General features: G+C 54.4%; 1 protein-coding gene across 1 annotated transcript; it reads left to right on the top strand.

Moving 5' to 3' along the window:
• The first annotated feature begins 10,267 nt into the window (after positions 1-10,267).
• Positions 10,268-14,229, top strand: LOC143696313 (olfactory receptor 14C36-like). The gene is made up of 2 exons (XM_077192423.1): positions 10,268-11,161; positions 14,176-14,229. The coding sequence occupies exons 1-2, from the start codon at positions 10,268-10,270 to the stop codon at positions 14,227-14,229; spliced, it is 948 nt and encodes a 315-aa protein (XP_077048538.1).
• The last annotated feature ends 1,249 nt before the right edge of the window (positions 14,230-15,478 follow it).

Below are 15,478 nucleotides of genomic sequence, written 5' to 3'. Positions count from 1 at the left end.
GGCTGGGCTCTGTGTGCCAGGAGCCGGCAGCGCTGGGTGCAGGGAGCCCAGGGAGGGCACAGAAACGCTGGGTGAGAAATGCTGGGGGACAGCGAGATGGGCGAGTGCAGCCGGCCAGGGCAGAGGAGCAGCACGCCCAGGGGCCACAGCCTGCAGGACAGATGGCCAAGGGCTGGGCAGGGCTGGCAGGGCCACAGGCACCCAGGCCTTTGTGCCCTGGGCTCGGGCAGCGCCTCTGGAGGCCCCACAGGAGGAACTTTCCTGGCAGGGGCTGCACTTTGCTTCTCCCTCGGCCTCCCTGGGGAGGCTGGCAGGGGCTGCAGGTTGATGCCATTTGTCCTTGCTGCCCCTCACATCCCCCTGGCCCACCAAGAGCCCCGAGGCAGCCGTGAGGGACAGGCCCTGCTGGCCCAGGCTGGGCTCAGGCCTTGGCCTTTCTGCTTCCTGCAGCCAAGCCAGGCCTTGCTCAGCATTGCAGTTCCCTGCTCAGAGCCTTGGGCTCCCTGCAATCCTGGCCTCAAGGATCTGCTCTCACCAGGTCCCAGGCAGCCTTTGGCACTCCCTGCCCTCACAGAGGCCCAGCCATGCCCCAAGGCACTTGGAGTTTTGCTGCTGACTCCTTGAGCAGCTTCTTCATCCTTCTCTCTGTGCCTGAGGCTCCTGGACCCAGCCCCAAATCCACCGTGGGGCTGATTAAAATCCAGAAAGCCCTCAGGAGCTCTTTGTCTCCCTTCCATTGCCTTTGAGTCTCCAGGCCTTGTGCAGTGTTTGGAGTCAGTTTGGAGTTCTCTTCAGGAGGGAGATTTCAAAGTGCACCTCATGAATTCAAAGTGCACCACCTTTAGACAAGGGAATATTTTTTTACTTTTCATTTCAGAGAAGAGGGGATGGAAGCATTCCCCAGGTGATCTTGATGCTGAATGTCTCCTCAGGAGGTCTGGGCGGGGAGAAGAATGAGCCCGTTGCAGGCTGAGCCTGTTTGGACAACCTGCTCCTAAACCCCAGACTCACCATGTCTGACATCGCCCACCTGGGACTGACATCCCTAAGCATAACAAAAATTTAAGCATTTTTCCTTATAAATAAATTCCAATTACTTAATAAAATGATAATTATATTATTCTGATAGTATTATTCAATTTTAATTACCTAATTTGTACATTCATATTAAAAAATCGATACACTTTTAGCAACACAGAAAATTATTGGTCATTGGTTCTAAGGAACACAATTCCCTTCATTAATTCATTAAGCTCTATTGGGTATTTATTTCTTCCTCTATATGGTAACTAATATTCTTTGTAGACCTTTTGGCATCATTCTTATCATCTTTTTTTCGCATATGGTCAAGAGGAGGCACTTTGGGGTCGCTGGAGCCATTTCTGGGGCACATTTGGGGCAGTTTTGGGTCTGGGGAGGGGATTCAGAGAGAACTTGACGGTCTGGAGGACACTTGGGGGAGCCGGGTGGGCACTTGGAGAGGCACTCAGGGATTCTGAGGGCCAGTTCGGGGTCCGGGGCAGCACTTGAGGGTCCAGGGAGGCCCTTGGACGTCAGGGAGGGGAATTCGGGGCCCTTCGGGGTCCGGGGGGGCCCTTGGGGGGCTCGAACGGGGCTCTCTGGGGCGCGGGGAGTGATGGGAGTTGTAGGCGCGGGTATCATACGGTTTAACTCGGCCGCAGAGCATCACGGGAGTTCGAAACGCAGCTGCAATGGCTCTCAGAGGAGCGCGAGGCATGACGGGAGATGAAGTCCCGGCCGGAATGGCGCTGGACGTGCGCCGCGGAGCATGATGGGAGCTGTAGTCCCGGAAGTGGCTCGAACGCGGCGTTTGGGGGTCCGGGAAGGCACTTGGGGGACACTTTTGCGTCCGAGCCGCGACTTGAGGTTCTCGGCGGGAACGTAAACGGCTCGGGAATCCTTGGGGGGAGCTCGGGGAGCTCTAACCGGGCTCTTTAGGGCGCGGGAACGGCAGGAGTTTTAGGCGCGTCACTGTGTTCTGAGGGGCTCGGGGGCCACGGAGGATGAGGGGAGACGAATTCCCAGAAGTGGCTGTACCGGGCATCTGTGGGATTGGGAGCACTCAGGGGGTCCGGGGACGCTTTTTTGGGGTCCCAACTGAGCAGTGAGGGGGCACTGAGGGATCCTTTAGGGTCTGGGGGACACTTATGGGACAGATGGGGGCGGATCCCGGGGTTCTGTGGAGCGCGGGGCATGACGGGCGTTGCAGTCCCAGATGCAATGGGGCTGTATCCGGCCGCGGGGCATGATGGGAATTGTAAGCAAAAGGAAAATATGGCGGCCATCTAGGCACCGCCCCCAGGCCCAGACCTTTGGCGCTGATTGGCTGAAACTGTTGATGGGCGGAAGCCTCGGCAAATGACAGGCGGCGGAGGCGGGAACAGCCTCACCATTCCCTCCCAGTACAGCCCAGTTCATTCCAGTACTACCCCAGTACAACCCCAGTAAAACTCCACTGCCCCTCCAGTCCCTCCCAGTACAGCCCAGTCCCTCCAGTTCCTCCTAGTTTCAAACACAGGGTGCCCCAGTGTCCCCAGTCTTCCCCACAATGTTCCCAGTGTTCCCCAGTATGTCCCAGTCCTCCCCAGTGTTTCCAAGGACAGTTTAATTTCTCACAGTGGCCATGGCAGCCAAACCCAGCAGTGGGGTCAGTGCAGTGCCCTTGGCCACAGCCCCTTGCAGTGGCCCAGTGCAGCTTGGGCTGATGATCCACCCTCGCAGCTGGCCCAGGGCAGCTCTGCAGTGGCTTTGGTGGCCCCTTGGGCTGGCACAAACCTGAGCAGTGTGTCTGTTTTCAGTGGGGAAACTCAGGAGTTTCAGATTGCTTCAAAAAATAACAAAAGGGAAAACCCCTCTTAGGCTGGGTGCAGCCAGCTTTCCAAGCACAGCAGGGGCCAGGGGAGTGAGGACAGACAGGATGGGGCTGGGCACTGTGGAGCAAGGTTGTCCACACTGGGTCAGAGCTCCAGGCACAGCTTCTGTGAGCAGGCCAGAGCTGCTGAGGAGAGACCCTGGGTCAATATCAATCACAGAATGCTGCAATCACCTCTGCTCTTAGGAGAAATAAAATAAAATACATCGTTTAAAATAGGAATGTCTGTTTCTGACAAATTCTTTGAAATCTTTCTCCATCACTGGACTAGGAAAACTTTAATGACCCTCTCAGGGCTTTGGTGTTGTTTACATCAGACTCAGTCCCTGAGAGAGTGATCAAAAAACTTCTCAAGAACTTAAATTTAAACTCCAAAGTGTCTTGAAGTTTTAATGGGTCCCACTTGAGGGACACAACTGAGAAAGTGTCCCCAGGTTCCAGTTAGAGCAGAACACTGGAGGCAGTGATGACAGCTGGGGACAAACAAGGCCAAGGTGTCTCTGGTGCTGAGCAAAGCTGGATGTGTTTGAGGAATGCCAAGGGCCAAGGCCTGAGCCCCAGGGCCTGGCCAGGCAGATCCTGTCCCTCCCTCCTTGCTCAGGGCTCTTGCCGGGATGGGCTCTGGCATGTGGGGATGTGCAATGCCAAGGGCAGGAGCATGGGGCGGCCCCTGCCCGGCTGCTGAGCAGGGACAAGGAGGCCATGAGGCCCCAGGCCTGCAAGGGTCACTTGTCTCCTGCTCCTGCCTCAGGCCCAGGCCCAGCAGCCATGGCCAAAGTGCTGCCCAAGTTGGCTCTGGCAGGGCTGTCTTGCAGCTGCTGCCCATGCCTGTGCCCTGTGCAGCCCAGGCTGTCCTACGGTGTCCCTGCCCTGAGCCTCTGTCCCTGCAGGCTGTTGTCATCCCCCGGCTGCCCCACCTGGCTGGGCCCTTCCTTTGCTGACAGCTCTGCCTGCTGCCTGCCTCTGCCTGCCCACACAGAGCCTGGGGCTGATACCAAAAGGGTTCATTCCATTTTTACCCTGCCTGGGAACTTTCAGCACGGGAACAAGGCATGCAGGGGCTGCTTTCCCTGCAAGGATGGTTGGAAGAGAAGAAGAAGACATCTGGCTCAAGGGTGCAGGGATAGAGAAAACAAGGAGTGAATCTGGGAACATGGGGTGGGTTTTATGGAAATGGGTAAATTGTAATTCACATTTAGTGACTGTATATAAGCAACACACTGGTAGAATTACATCTCCATGTAAGTTTTGGAGTTATCCTACACCAGACCTTAGGCCTGAATAAATGATGCCCTCTTTAATAGCAAATGAGTTTTATGGAGCCTTCTTCTGATATTTCAGAGATTTGGTGACAGCAGGGCCTCACAGAACCGTGGAGTAAGGTGTGGCACTGTGCTATCTCATGGAACAAAGGGTCCATTGTGACACAGCAGAACCCCATTGCTTTGGTTTAGAGCATATTTGGGAGCGAATCTCTAAAGGGGCTCCGGTAGGAAAGTAAATTTAATCGGCTCTTCCCTCCAACCGGTCCGGGAGAAAATACTTTTTTGGAGAAGAGTGGAAGAAAACTGTTTATTAAACAATAAAACTTAAACAATATTGATTAAGAAAACTTTTTACTGCTCTATAAGAGATGACAAACTGAGAAAGTCCCTTCCCCGGGTTGCAACTCAGCTCATTTAGTCTCTGATCAGTCCCTCCAGTGCTGGAAATGCCACGGCCCAGGCCCGGCCTGGTGGGCTACAGGTGCAGCTGCTGGTGCTCTGCTGGGTGTTCAGTTTAGAGCAGGTTTCACGAGGTCTAAAGAAAAGGGAAAAAACTACAGTCCAGGGAACTTCTTTGCTTCAGCTAGCTAAACTAACTAAAGATAAAAAAGAGCTCTGTCTCGCTGTCTGTTTATTTGCAGTCAACACAGTCTAGGAGCAGGAATGTGGAGGAGTGAGAGCAGTGTCTGGAAAAAAAACTGTGCACTTCTTCTCTCCTCTCTTCACTCTTTGCAACAAGTCTTAAAGGTGCAAAACTTATTATTCAGCATAACAGAACGAGATGACTGGGGATAAAAGCATCATTTAGTCAACCCAGGACACCCATGGAACCAAAATCCATTTTGGCACACTGGGGCCACATTGAACCAATGGTCCATTGTGATACTGCAGATCCAAGGAAACCATTGTGACCCTGAGAAACCTCTTGGAACCAAGGAGCCATTGTGACACAACAAGGCCTGGTGGAACCATGGGTCCATTGTGACACTACTGAACCTCACAGAACCAAGGTGACCGTGTTCTACTGCAGAACCTCATGGAACAAAGGGTCCATGGTGACACTGCAGAACCAAGGAGACTGCTGTGGGCAGTGTGAAAGCTCCTGGAACCAGAAGTCCATTGTGACACAGCAAGGCCTCATGGAACCAAGGGTGGGTCCCTTGTTAAACTGTGTGGCCTCATGGAACCATGAGCCATTGTGACACAGCGTGGCCACACAGAGCCAAGGGGCCACTGTGACACTGCGGATCCAAGGAGACCATTGGGACTGAGGAACCCCATGGAACCAGGAGTCCATTGTTCCACTGTGGGACCCTGTGGAACCAAGGGGAGCACAGTGACATTGCGGGGCCTCATGGAGCAATGGAGACTGTTCTGACACTTCGGGACCCACTGGAACCAAGGGGCCATTAAAGCATGGTAGGGCCTGGTGGAATCAAGGGGACTGCAGAGAACACTGTGGGTGTCCATGGGATGAAGGGTCCATTCTGACACCGTGGAACCAAGGATACCATTGTGACACTCTGGGGCATCATGGAACCAAAGGTCCATTGTGACACGGCAGGGCCTCATGGAACCATGGAGGCCATTTTTACACTTGGAGGCCTTGTGGAACCAGAGGGCCATTGTGGCACTTCAGAGCCTTGTGGAGCCATGGGGACCATAGTGACACTGTGGGGCTCCATGAAACCAATGCTCTGTTGTGACACTGCAAGGCCTTATGGGATCATGGAGACCATTGTGACACTGCAAGGCCTCATGGAAGCAAGGAACCATTGTGACACTATGGAGTCCTGGCAGGCCAAGGGGCAGCTGTCACACTGTGTGGCACCATGGAACCAAGGAGTCCATTGTGACACTCCAGGGCCCCATGGAACTAAGGATCCATGGAACAGTGCTGGACCCCATGGAACCAAAGGTCCATTGGGACATTTTGGGGCCTCATGGGATCCTAGAGTCCATGATGATGCTTGGAGGCCTCGTTGAATCCAGGGACTCTGCAGGGCCTCATGGAACCAAGGAGACCCTTCTGACATTGTGAGTCCCCATGGAACCAAGGGCCCATTGTGACACTGTGGCACCAAGGAGACCCCTGTGACACTGCAAGGCCTCATGGAAGCAAGGGACCATTGTGACACTCTGGAGCCCCATGGAAACAAGAGGCCAATGTGACACATCTGGGCCTGATGGAACCAAGGATCCAATATGACACCACCACTGGGACCCTGCAGGGCCCCATGGATCCAAGGGAACAGGGAACAGGTCTGGGTGGCTTGGCCTGACTGGTCCAACTGCCCTTGGCATGTCGAGGGTCTCTTCTCATGTACCCCTGAAACCCTGGGGCTCTGGGCTTTCCTTCAAATGGAAAAGAACTGCCCTTCTCATTCATGCATCCATGGCCAAAATGTGATTCCCTCTCCAAAATTCCCAATATCCAGGGATTGCTCCCAGACAAAAGCTGCCATTACCAACAAGTCTGGCTGACCTTGTCTTCCTGAGAGCTGAGTCTCACCTGCCTTCAAACACTGAGGCTCTCTGCTTTCCTTCCTATGGAAAAGAACAATCCCTCCGGCACAGGCACCCATGGCCAAAACTGGTACTTGTCCTCCAAAATTCCTACATACAAGGGTTTTTTCTCCTAGACAAGATCTCCCAGTACAAACAGGTCTGGCTGGCCTTGGCTTCTGGTGGTTGCCTCTATTCTGCCCTGAAACACTGGGGCTCTGCCCTTTCCATCCTAAGGGAAAAGAACCATCCTTCTTCTCCAGGTGCTCATGGCTGAAATTGGGATTCCTCCTCCAAAAGTCCTATATCCAGTGATGGCTCCTACACAAAAGCTCCCATTACAGACAGGTCTGGCTGGCCTTGGTCTCTGGTGCCTGCAGTTCATCAGCCCCTGAAGCACTGGGGCTCTGTGCTTTCCTTCCTATGGAAAAATAATCTTCTTATTCCTCCACGGCCAAAATTGCTACTCTTCCTAAAATGTTCACTATATGAAGGGTTTCTCCCAGACAAAACCTGCCAGCTCTGGCTGGTGTTGTGGGCTCTGATGGCCACCTGTCATCTACCCCTGAAACACTGGGGCTCTCTGCCTTCGTTCCAATGGAAATGGAACAGTCTTCTTGTCCCAGGGCTGTGGCCAAATTTGAGATTTGGCCCCTAAATTCCATATATCCAAGGATAGCTCCCAACCAAAAGCTGCCAGGAGAGATGAGTTTGGCTGGCTTGGCCTCCCAAGGGCTGCTTCTCATCTACCATCAAACCCTGGGGCTCTCTGCTTTCCTTCAGATGGAAAAGAAACAGCCTTTTCATCAAGGGACCAGTGGCCAGAACTTGTATTCTACCTCCCAAATTCTGTGTATCCAAGGAATTCTCTCAGGAACAAGCTGCAATTCCATAAAGGTCTGGCTTGGCTTGGCCCTTGGTGGCTGCTGCTCATCTGCCCCTAAAACACTGGGCCTCTGCTTTCCTTCCAATGGAAAAGAATCGCTGTTCACATCAAAGTGCCCATGGGCAAATCTGGAATTGGGCCTAAAAAAATCTATCTATCCAAGGATTGCTCCATGGCAAAAGCAGCCAAGACACACAGGTCTGACTGGTCTTGTCCTGAGGTGATTTCCTTAGACTATGAGCAGAAGGTTTTATTTTGCCAACACCTTGGAGAGGACCCAGAGATTTCCAACGTGGGGTTTGGAGGCCTCAAGCACATGAGCACAATATAGGGACAAAGCAGCTCTGTACTCAGTGGGGTGGAGACTGAGGACAGCAGAGGAGAGCCCTGGGAGGGATTGAAGGGTGGTTTCAGAGATGGTGGATCCTTTTGACATAGTAGAGAACAGAGAAAGAAAGAATTAATGCAAAGGGCAGATAGGGAGAGCCAGACAGGACCCAAAGAGAAAGGAATTTCCCTCTCAGGGCAGGGCTGTGGTGCAACACATCCCCCAGAAGGAGCCTGGGCCAGGGCAAGGCTTTGTGTGGGCAGGCAGAGGCAGGCAGGAGGCAGAGCTGTCAGCAAAGGAAGGGCCCAGCCAGGTGGGGCAGCCGGGGGATGCCGACAGCCTGCAGGGACAGAGGCTCAGGGCAGGGACACCGTAGGACAGCCTGGGCTGCACAGGGCACAGGCATGGGCAGCAGCTGCAAGACAGCCCTGCCAGAGCCAACTTGGGCAGCACTGTGGCCATGGCTGCTGGGCCTGGGCCTGAGGCATGAGCAGGAGACAAGTGACCCTTGCAGGCCTGGGGCCTCATGGCCTCCTTGTCCCTGCTATCCCGCACGCTGCCCAGCGTCGCAATAAACATAGACTTTCTAACTTTAAACTGTTAGAGAGTCTTTGTCTGTCACAGTTGGTTATCAGTACTAGATCAATATCCATATATTTTTATTAAATCACATCACTGCCTCCAGTGTTCTGCTCTAACTGGAACCTGGGGACACTTTCTCAGTCGTGTCCCTCAGTGGGAACCATTAAACTTCCTAAACTTTGGAGTCTAAATTTAACTTGGAGTTCTTGAGAAGTTTTTTGAAGACTCTCTCAGGGACTGAGTCTGATGTAAACAACACCAAATCCCCAAGAGGCTCATTAAAGTCCTTGTGCTGTGTCTGTGCTGCTGAGCTTTAAAGGAACAGCTCTTCCAGGGCCAGCTCCTCTCCCAGCCCAGCAGGGCTGAGGGCTCTGCCTGCAGGCACTGAGGGGACAGGAGCCAGGCAGAGACAGGCTGAAGGCAATCAGGATTGGGAAGACATTGAGCTGAGACTTCACCTGGGGAAAGATCTTCACAGCCCTGTGCATGGTGAGTGTGTGGGTGCAGGGCAATGTCCCCTGTGCTCCTGGAGGGATCTCCTGAAGCCAGCACACCCCAGAGCCTGGCGGATGTGTCAGGAGGACTCTCCCAGTTTCTCTGGGGCACAGGAGGAGCAGGAGCAGGAGCAGGAGGAGGAGGAGGATGTGGTGCAGAGCAGGGCTGCCCTGGGCACCGTCAGAGGGACAGGGCAGGACGGCTCCTGCTGCCAGGGACGGCTGCAGGGGCTGAAGCTGGGGCTGCAGCCAGGGCTGCCCAGGGCTGTCCTGCAGAGCAGCTCCTGCAGCCCTCAGGGCTCTTGGCCAGCCCAGGGCATGTGCCACCTGCCAGGGGCAGCTCTCAGCCTGCCTGGCAGCTCCCCATGGACGCTGCAGGGGAGAAGTTCCAGGTGCAAGGAGCCACCCCCATCAGGGCAGATTCCTCCTGCTCTGGAGATGGTGCTGCATGGCCAGGGCTGCTCTCAGCTCTCTCCTAAAGGGAAGGGAAAGGGGCTGTCAGCTTTAGCTGTGTCACTGAGCCTCCTGCACTGTCAGCCTGGGCATCAGCAGATGGGCCTCAGATCTCCCTCAGAAAGTGCCTCCTCAGCCTCCTCTCCCTACACACAGCAGCAGCAGCACCTTGGCTTGCAGCATCTCTGTTTGTCTGGCCTGCCCTTAAGGCCCTGCTGCCAGGGAGATGCCCCTGGGCAGTGCCCTGTGCTGGGAGGGGTCTGCAGGGCAGAGCTGAGCCCCCAGGGCTGGGCTGGGCTCTGGCAGCACTGGCAGGGACAGGGCTTGGATAGAGAGAAACAGCTCCCAGCAGGCACAACTGCAGGCAGCAGAGGGCCAGAGCAACCCTTGTTATCCCATCCTGTCCAGCTTCACAGGGAAAGAGAGAAGAGTTGGAGAGATTGATTTTGAAACTGGAGTCTTCAAAAAGGCCACGTATCTTTTTAAATGCAGTTTTAAATTTGTACATCCTGTACTAGAGGAAGGTGAAATAAGCAAAGGGCACCTGTGTGGGACCAGCAGGTCTGACTGCTCAGGGGCACAGGGAGCCCTGTATTTCTTCTGGGCTCCCCAGTGTTCAGGCTGAGAGAATGCTAAGAAGAGGACTTCTGTCCCTTCTAAAAAGCACAAGTTACTTTAGCAAACCAAACTTACTTTCAAAAAAAAAAAAAAAAAAAAGGTAAATGAAATTTCCAAATTTCCACAAAAAAGAGAAGCAATTTTGATGGCTTGTGTAAGAAGATAGCATAGGATTGACTCAAGGTACTTTGTCCAAATTCTCAATGTTGTCTTTGAACAGCTTACAATGTCCAGAGTGAAGGAATGTCCAACAGCAGCTCCATCAGGCTCTTCCTCCTGCTGGCATTGGCAGACACGCGGCAGCTGCAGCTCCTGCACTTCTGCCTCTTGCTGGGCATCTCCCTGGCTGCCCTCCTCGGCAACGGCCTCATCATCAGCGCCGTAGCCTGCGGCCACCACCTGCACACGCCCATGTTCTTCTTCCTGCTCAACCTGGCCCTCAGCGACCTGGGCTCCATCTGCACCACTGTCCCCAAAGCCATGCACAATTCCCTCTGGGACACCAGCACCATCTCCTACTCAGCATGTGCTGCACAGATGTTTCTGTTTCTCTTCTTCATTTCAGCAGAGTTTTTCCTCCTGACCATCATGTGCTACGACCGCTACGTGTCCATCTGCAAACCCCTGCACTACGGGACCCTCCTGGGCAGCAGAGCTTGTGCCCACATGGCAGCAGCTGCCTGGGCCAGTGGCTTTCTCAATGCTCTGCTGCACATGGCCAATACATTTTCCCTGCCCCTGTGCCATGGCAATGCCCTGGGCCAGTTCTTCTGTGAGGGGCCCCAGATCCTCAAGCTCTCCTGCTCACACTCCACCTTCAGAAAAATTTGGATTTCATTGGTTGCTATCTGTTTAGCTTTTGGTTGTTTTGTGTTCATTGTTTTCTCCTATGTGCAGATCTTCAGGGCTGTTCTCAGGATCCCCTCTGAGCAGGGACGGCACAAAGCCTTTTCCACCTGCCTCCCTCACCTTGCCGTGGTCTCCCTGTTTGTCACCACTGGCACATTTGCCTACCTGAAACCCCCCTCCATCTCATTCCCATCCCTGGATCTGGCCGTGTCAGTTCTGTACTCGGTGGTGCCCCCAGCCCTGAACCCCCTCATCTACAGCCTGAGGAACCAGGAGCTCAAGGCTGCAGTGTGGACACTGATGACTGGATGGTATCAGAAACACTAAAGCGCCGCCAAGTTTTTGCAAGTCACTTGTAATAAAAGTAAATTTTGATAGTTCTGCTTGGTTTTGGGGGTTGGCCTCGGAGCTCCAGGCTCCTTGCCCAGGCTCTCTCAAGAACACGGCCAGGCCAATGCTCAGCACAGAAACCCCCGTGAGCAGCCCCAGGCTGGCCGTGGGCAGGCTGGGGGCAAACAGCATGGCTGGGGCTCTGCAAGGGCCCTGGGGCAGACGGGAAGGAGCAGCAGAGCAGGGGCTGATCCATGCCCAGTGCGCTGCACAGCCCAGGGCAGCGTCCCAGAGCGTCCTCATGCAGCTGCCAACAACATCCCCCCTCTGCAGCCCTGGCCTCTCCCCCAGCTCACACAGGTGCCCCATCCTTGCAGGCACAGACACGGCAGCACTGCCTCAGCAGCCCCTGGTTGCATTGCACACAGCAGGGGCAGCACCCCCATGCTGTTGCTGTGGGGACATGAACCTGAGGGAGCACAAACGCCATCAGCCCCTGGGGCCAGCAAGGGCTGGGGGACACCAGGGAAACCACTCAGCTTTGTCCTGGCCTCTGCACTCAGCCAGAAAGTTTGTTCCCATCAGCTGGGAGTTTCCTGTCCCACTGCAGACGCTGTTGCTCAGAGCCAGGGCTGCCTGGCAGCCACCCCCAAACTGCCCTGAGCATTTCCTTGGCTTCACCTTTGCTTTCTTTCCTCTTTCCTGATCCAGATTTCTTCCTATTGCCCATCACTGTCCCCTCCCCTGCAAACAGCCCATCCCTGGTTGCCCTTTCCTCTCTGGCCCCACTCCCCATTGCAGTTCCTGACTTGGCACCATGGGAACGTCCCTTGGGCAGCAGGATCATCCTACAAGTGCTGCAGGAATTGTCTGCAGGCTCCTGCAGTGCCTGCTGCTGCTCCCTTGCCAGAGGCACCCCAGGCCAGGGGGGCACATCTGGGCTGCTGTGTCTGGCTCTGGGGCTCCCTGTTCTGGGCAGTGAGGAGGGGCTGCAGAGGCTCTGCAGGACTGACAGGACGGCCTTTGGGGCTGCCAGGAGAAGCTGAGGGACCTGGGCTGCTGGAGCTGCTGAAGAGGAGGCCCAGGGCTCCTCCTGCACCTGCTCCAAGGGTGGTTCCAGAGAATCACAGAATCAGCAAGGCTGGAAAAGACCTTGGAGATCATCAAGTCCAACCTGAGCCCTGACACCACCTTGCCTCCCTGAGCCTCCTCTTTTCCATGATAAACAACCCCAGCTCCCTCAGCCACTCCTCACAGGACTTGTGTTCCAGACCCCTCCCCAGCCTTGTTGCCCTTCTCTGGACACGCTCCAGCCCCTCCATGGCCTTCCTATATTGGGGGCCCAGAACTGCACACAGCACTCAAGGCGTGGCCTCACCAGTGCCAAGGGGAGGGGAAGAATCCCTGCCCTGCTCCTGCTGGCCACACCATTCCTGGTCCAGGCCAGGAGCCATTGGCCTTCTTGCCCACCTGGGCACACTGCTGCCTCATGTCCAGCCTGCTGTCCATCAGTGCCCCCAGGTCCCTTTCTGCCTGGCTGCTCTCCAGCCACTCTGTCCCCAGCCTGTAGCGCTGCAGGGGTTGTTGTGGCCAAAGTGCAGGACCCAGCACTTGGTCTTCTTCAACCTCACCTTGCTGGATTTGGGCCCTGGATCCAGCCTGCCCAGGTCCCTCTGCAGAGCCCTCCTACCCTCCAGCAGATCCACACTCACACCCAGCTTGGTGTCATCTGCAGATTTGCTGATGCTGGACTCAGTCCCCTCATGCAGATCATCAGTGCAGACATTGAAATCCACGCTGGCTGGCTCTGATCCCTGGGCCATCCTGTGGGTGCCCTGTGATGGCACTCAAGGTGATCTGTTCCATACCCTTGCCGGGCACCCAGGTCAGGCTGACAGGCCTGGAGTTCCCCAGCTCCTCCTTCCAGCCCTTCTTGGGGATGGGCTAACATTGGCACCTCCAGTGCTCTGGGATCTCCCTGCTGAGCCAGCACTGATGGTAAATGATGGAGAGCAGCTTGGGGAGCTCATCCACAGCTCCCCCATCCCCCTGGGATGGATCCCATCTGCTCCCAGAGACACCTGTGAGCATCTGAGTGGCTCAGCAGGTCCCCAGCTGCTTCCTCCTGGATTACAGGGGGGCTGTTCTGCTCCCTGTGCCCATCTACAGCTCAGGAGAACACTTGCCCTGAGGAAAAGTTGACTTATTGTTGGAAACTGAGGCAAAGAAGGGGTTAAGTACCTCAGCCTTTTCCTCAGCTTTGGTTACCATATCCCCCCAATAAGGAATGGAGGTGTTCCTCTTCACCCCTTTGCCATTAATGCATTCATAAAAAATATTTTTAATATTCTTCAAAGAAGTGGCCAGCAGCTATTATGCTTTCACCTCTCTAATTTTCTTTCTGCGTTGTCTTGGTTTGGAATGACAGGTGTCTGGAAAGGAAGGCAGGAGCCTCCCCTGAAATGGAAAATGTAAATCCCTTCCCTCCAAATTGTTATCAATTTGGAATTAAGGGGACTCTCAGGGAAAAATATGGAAGCAGGAAAAACAGTTCCTTATTAGGAAAGAAAATAAAATAAACAATGCAGTAAACCAAAACAGCACTGACAGAGTCAGAACTCAACCTGACACCCTGTGGGTCAGGGTGATGGTAGCAGTCCAATTGGAATTGTGGCTGCAGCCCTCCTGCAGTGTCAGGTGTGGTTCTATTGGAGCAGGGATCCTGTAGAAAGGTGTAGTCTTCCTCTGAAGATCCAGTGGAAGAGGCAGCTGCTGTTCCTCTGGGAAATCCAGTGGAGAAGCTGTGCTGGTGTTCCAGAAACTCAGATTATATCCAGGTAGGAATGATTGGCTCCTCCCTCTGGGCGGAGCATCTCCCAATGGGATGCTGTAGTTCTTATCAGTCATGCAGTGACATTCAATGGCCCAGTATCAGCAGATGACCCCTGGAGGGAGGAGTGGTTATGGAAGAGATAAGGAAAACTGCCCACTTAACAGAAGACAACTGCCATACAGAAGACAAATAAAATCCATCTTGCCTTGCAGTCTGGGACATTCCTGACGTAACAACATCCTAAAACACTTCCTGAGTTGCCTGCCTCTCTGTGCAATGATGATGCACCCTCTTTTTTCCCTTGAGTTCCTGGAAAACGCTCCACGTCCAGCCAGGCCAGTCCTTTTCCTTGCTAGCTCACTTTTTGGCTCAGAGGGACAGGCTGTTCCTGCACCCTCAAGATTTCTTTCTTGAAGTGCATCCATCCTTCCTGGAATCCTTTGTTTTAAAAGGGCTGTTTCCTTTTAAAAAATCAGTACCTGATTTGGTACTTGCCAAATCTGCATCCTTAATAGGCTGAAGTCTGCTCTTACAAGACCAGTGCAGAAGATTTGTTGATGCCCCTGCTTTGACAGAATATTTGAAACCTCAATAATTTCATGGTCACTGTGCCCGGAACAGCCTCCAACCACCACATCTCCCACCAGCCCTTCTCTGTTACTGACCAGCAAGAGAGAGAGCCTTCCTTGGCACTGGGATGTTGATCTTCTATTATTTCTCTAGAGTCTTATATTGTTGTAATCAGATTTCTAAAGTCCATACCTCTTTGGCACATTCTCATGGGTGCCGATCTTCACTGACTCCTTCTTCAGCATGCCATTCTCTCTCAGGGCAGAGCTCCTCCAAGGCTCTCCCTGACTGGCTATCCCACCCCCTTTTATCCCAGTCATCTTCATTGGTTACAGCTGCAGCCCAATTAAGGACATCGCAGCTGCAGCCCATCAAGGGCAACTGGGACCTCTGGGGCAAAGCCTCTATACAGATATTTAAATACATTTCCTCTACTATATTCTGCTATAGTGGGAATTGCAGGAAACCTCCCCAAAGTGCAGCTTGGAAGGTTCAGGCTGGAGCTGAGGAGAAAGCAAAGTCCCTCGCAGGGCAGAATGTTGGTGCTGGAGGTGTGGCAGCGTGAGGCTGGGCCATGGCCGGGCTCTGTGTGCCAGGAGCCGGCAGCGCTGGGTGCAGGGAGCCCAGGGAGGGCACAGAAACGCTGGGTGAGAAATGCTGGGGGACAGCGAGATGGGCGAGTGCAGCCGGCCAGGGCAGAGGAGCGGCACGCCCAGGGGCCACAGCCTGCAGGACAGATGGCCAAGGGCTGGGCAGGGCTGGCAGGGCCACAGGCACCCAGGCCTTTGTGCCCTGGGCTCGGGCAGCGCCTCTGGAGGCCCCACAGGAGGAACTTTCCTGGCAGGGGCTGCACTTTGCTTCTCCCTCGGCCT

Source organism: Agelaius phoeniceus, chromosome 33, assembly GCF_051311805.1.
Source record: "Agelaius phoeniceus isolate bAgePho1 chromosome 33, bAgePho1.hap1, whole genome shotgun sequence".
NCBI lineage: Eukaryota > Metazoa > Chordata > Aves > Passeriformes > Icteridae > Agelaius > Agelaius phoeniceus.
The sequence above is the reverse complement of the archived record's forward strand: the minus strand, read 5'-3'. Positions and strand labels throughout refer to the sequence as shown.